The 2,500-nt window shown below is 48.5% G+C and overlaps 1 protein-coding gene across 16 annotated transcripts in view; it reads left to right on the forward strand.

Annotated features, from left to right (window-relative positions):
* Positions 1 to 2,500, forward strand: part of nrxn3b (neurexin 3b) — a 217,314-nt gene that overhangs the window by 48,182 nt on the left and 166,632 nt on the right. For all 16 annotated transcript variants that reach the window (XM_042094857.1, XM_042094869.1, XM_042094866.1 and 13 more), the window contains one exon: positions 1,008 to 1,309. In XM_042094857.1, the coding sequence (XP_041950791.1) occupies positions 1,008 to 1,309 (302 nt within the window). The remainder of the gene's footprint in view (positions 1 to 1,007; positions 1,310 to 2,500) is intronic.

Consider the following 2,500-nt stretch of genomic DNA (forward strand, 5'->3'; position numbering starts at 1 on the left):
GCTTCTCTCTCTCTCTCTGGTGACATCACACCAGCGGGCGAGAGGGCGTTGGTATCTCATTTGGCATGCAGCCTGCAAAAGGCTGAATTGGTAGCTCCGGCGGCGGCTCCGCCGTTTGCCTAATGGATTCAGCTCCACACCCACACCATCTTCCTCCTCTTCTCCTTCGTTCTCCTCATCTTCATCAGGGGGCCGTGTCTGGCCGGTTGGCTGGCGGACAGAGTGACAGGAGACTGAGGAGGCTGGCTTTGGTCTAGCGCCTCCGTCTCAGCACACCTTCTTAATCCTCTCCCCCTGTCTCTCACTCCGCTCCACCTTCCTATCTGTCACAGGAGGACAGGCAGAGAGAGAGAGAGAGAGAGAGGAGAGAGAGAGAGAGGAGAGAGAGAGAGAGAGAGAGAGGAGAGAAAGAGGAGGAGAAAGGGAGAGTGAGGGAGACAAGGCGTGAGAGTGGGTGAAGGAGAGAGAACTTGGCTCAGTACCGCCGGTTGTGAAAATATACCCCAGCCGATTGATATGAAAAGATCCCGTCCACCCTTGCAATCTGTTATTATTGAGTTGCAGTAATTTCATGGAAGGCCGCCATTTGGCAGTCGAAAAATCGAGTTCATCATCACAGGCCTTTTGGTTTCGGGAGGTGGTGTGCCGCGCGGCTGGCATATGTTGTTTATAGCGTGGTATTTCGCTTCGAATTTATGCAGGCTATTTTCTCTGAGTGGGAGCGCACTGGAGCTCTTTGTAATGAGGGTTTAATGATATGCCAGGGTCAGACCCCACGATGAAACGAGGGTGAACCGCAGGAACTGACCCCGGAGTAATTGAAGTTCAGCAGGCAGTGCCAGAGATACTTTAATTAAAAGAGAAAAAAGAAAAATAAATGAAAAAAAGAACTTTGAAGAATGTTACTCACACAGGACATTAACGCAGTTGAATATTTCATGTCGGAGGGGTTCGGTGCATTTTGATTTATTCACTCACTATCTTTTCCTCTTGTCTGTTCTCATCAGCGCGCGAGGAGAACGTTGCCACCTTCCGCGGCTCGGAGTACTTCTGCTACGACCTGTCGCAGAACCCCATCCAGAGCAGCAGCGACGAGATCACGCTCTCCTTCAAGACGTGGCAGCGCAACGGCCTCATCCTGCACACGGGCAAGTCGGCCGACTACGTCAACCTGGCCCTGAAGGACGGGGCTGTCTCGCTGGTCATTAACCTGGGCTCGGGGGCCTTCGAGGCCATCGTGGAGCCCGTCAACGGCAAATTCAATGACAACGCCTGGCACGACATCAAGGTCACGCGCAACCTACGGCAGGTAACCATAAGAGTGGGCGTGAGTGGGGGGGAGCATAATGTTATCATAGCTTACATTGTACAGCATGGCTTAAGACTTAGTCATTGAAGTGACATTAACTCAATTTGTATGAATAAAAGATGTATAACAAAATATATTGGGGGAATGTAATTGAAATTAAATATATAAGTAACTAACTGTCAGTGAATGTGATTCGTAAGACAACTTGAATAATAAGACTTGCGACTTTGTTGGGAATGTGATTAATAGTTTTAGACTGATAGTGTCTGCTTTTTGCATCTACAGAACATGTTGACTTTTCAGGAAGTCTTTTCTTTCTTTCCTTTTTGTTTCTTTTCTTCACATGATCTCACTGTGCTTTACTCGATGCCTCTACGCTACACTGCGTGTGTGCGCGCGCTAACGAGCGAACAGTGCCTTCTGATAGCCCTGTGACTGTATCAGTGGCCGTGCGTTTTCCAGCCACAGTTCCTCTCAGTCACAGATTTGAAGCTCGAGAAAAAACAAAAACAGCACCTTCAGCTTAGTTGTTGTGAGTGATCTCTCTTCCCTCAGTTCCAATGTAGCTTCAGATTTAGATTCAGATGCAGATTCAGTCACCACAACCACACAGACACAGACACAGACACAGACACAGACACAGACACAGACACACACACACACACACACACACACACACACACACACACACACACACACACACACAGACACAGACACAGACACAGACACAGACACACACACACACACACACACACACACACTTACATCTCCAATGCAGATTTTAGCCTATATTAAGAATGATGACAGGTCTTGTTTAGGAGCTAGAGTGTTGATTTATGCAAAGGTATAGGAGAGAGAATGAAAGAGAGGAAGGGAGAGAGAAAGGGAGAGAGGGGAAAGGAGAGAGAGAAGAGAGAGAGAAGAGAGAGAGAGAGAGAGAGAGAGAGAGAGAGAGAGAGAGAGAGAGAGAGAGGAGAGAGAGAGAGAGAGAGAGAGAGAGAGAGAGAGAGAGAGAAATCTAGACCAGGGCAATGACGCAAGGGACACCACCACAGTGGCGTTATACAGGCTGTTATCACCCTTCCCAGCATCAGTGTGTTAAAATAGAGGTGCTTAGATAGCAGAACTAATGATGTCCTTGGGAGAGCCTTGGGCTTGGAGAGCAAGACTCTGCTGGGCTTGTGTGGTGTA

The sequence above is a fragment of the Alosa sapidissima genome, chromosome 6 (assembly GCF_018492685.1).
Source record: "Alosa sapidissima isolate fAloSap1 chromosome 6, fAloSap1.pri, whole genome shotgun sequence".
Lineage (NCBI taxonomy): Eukaryota > Metazoa > Chordata > Actinopteri > Clupeiformes > Clupeidae > Alosa > Alosa sapidissima.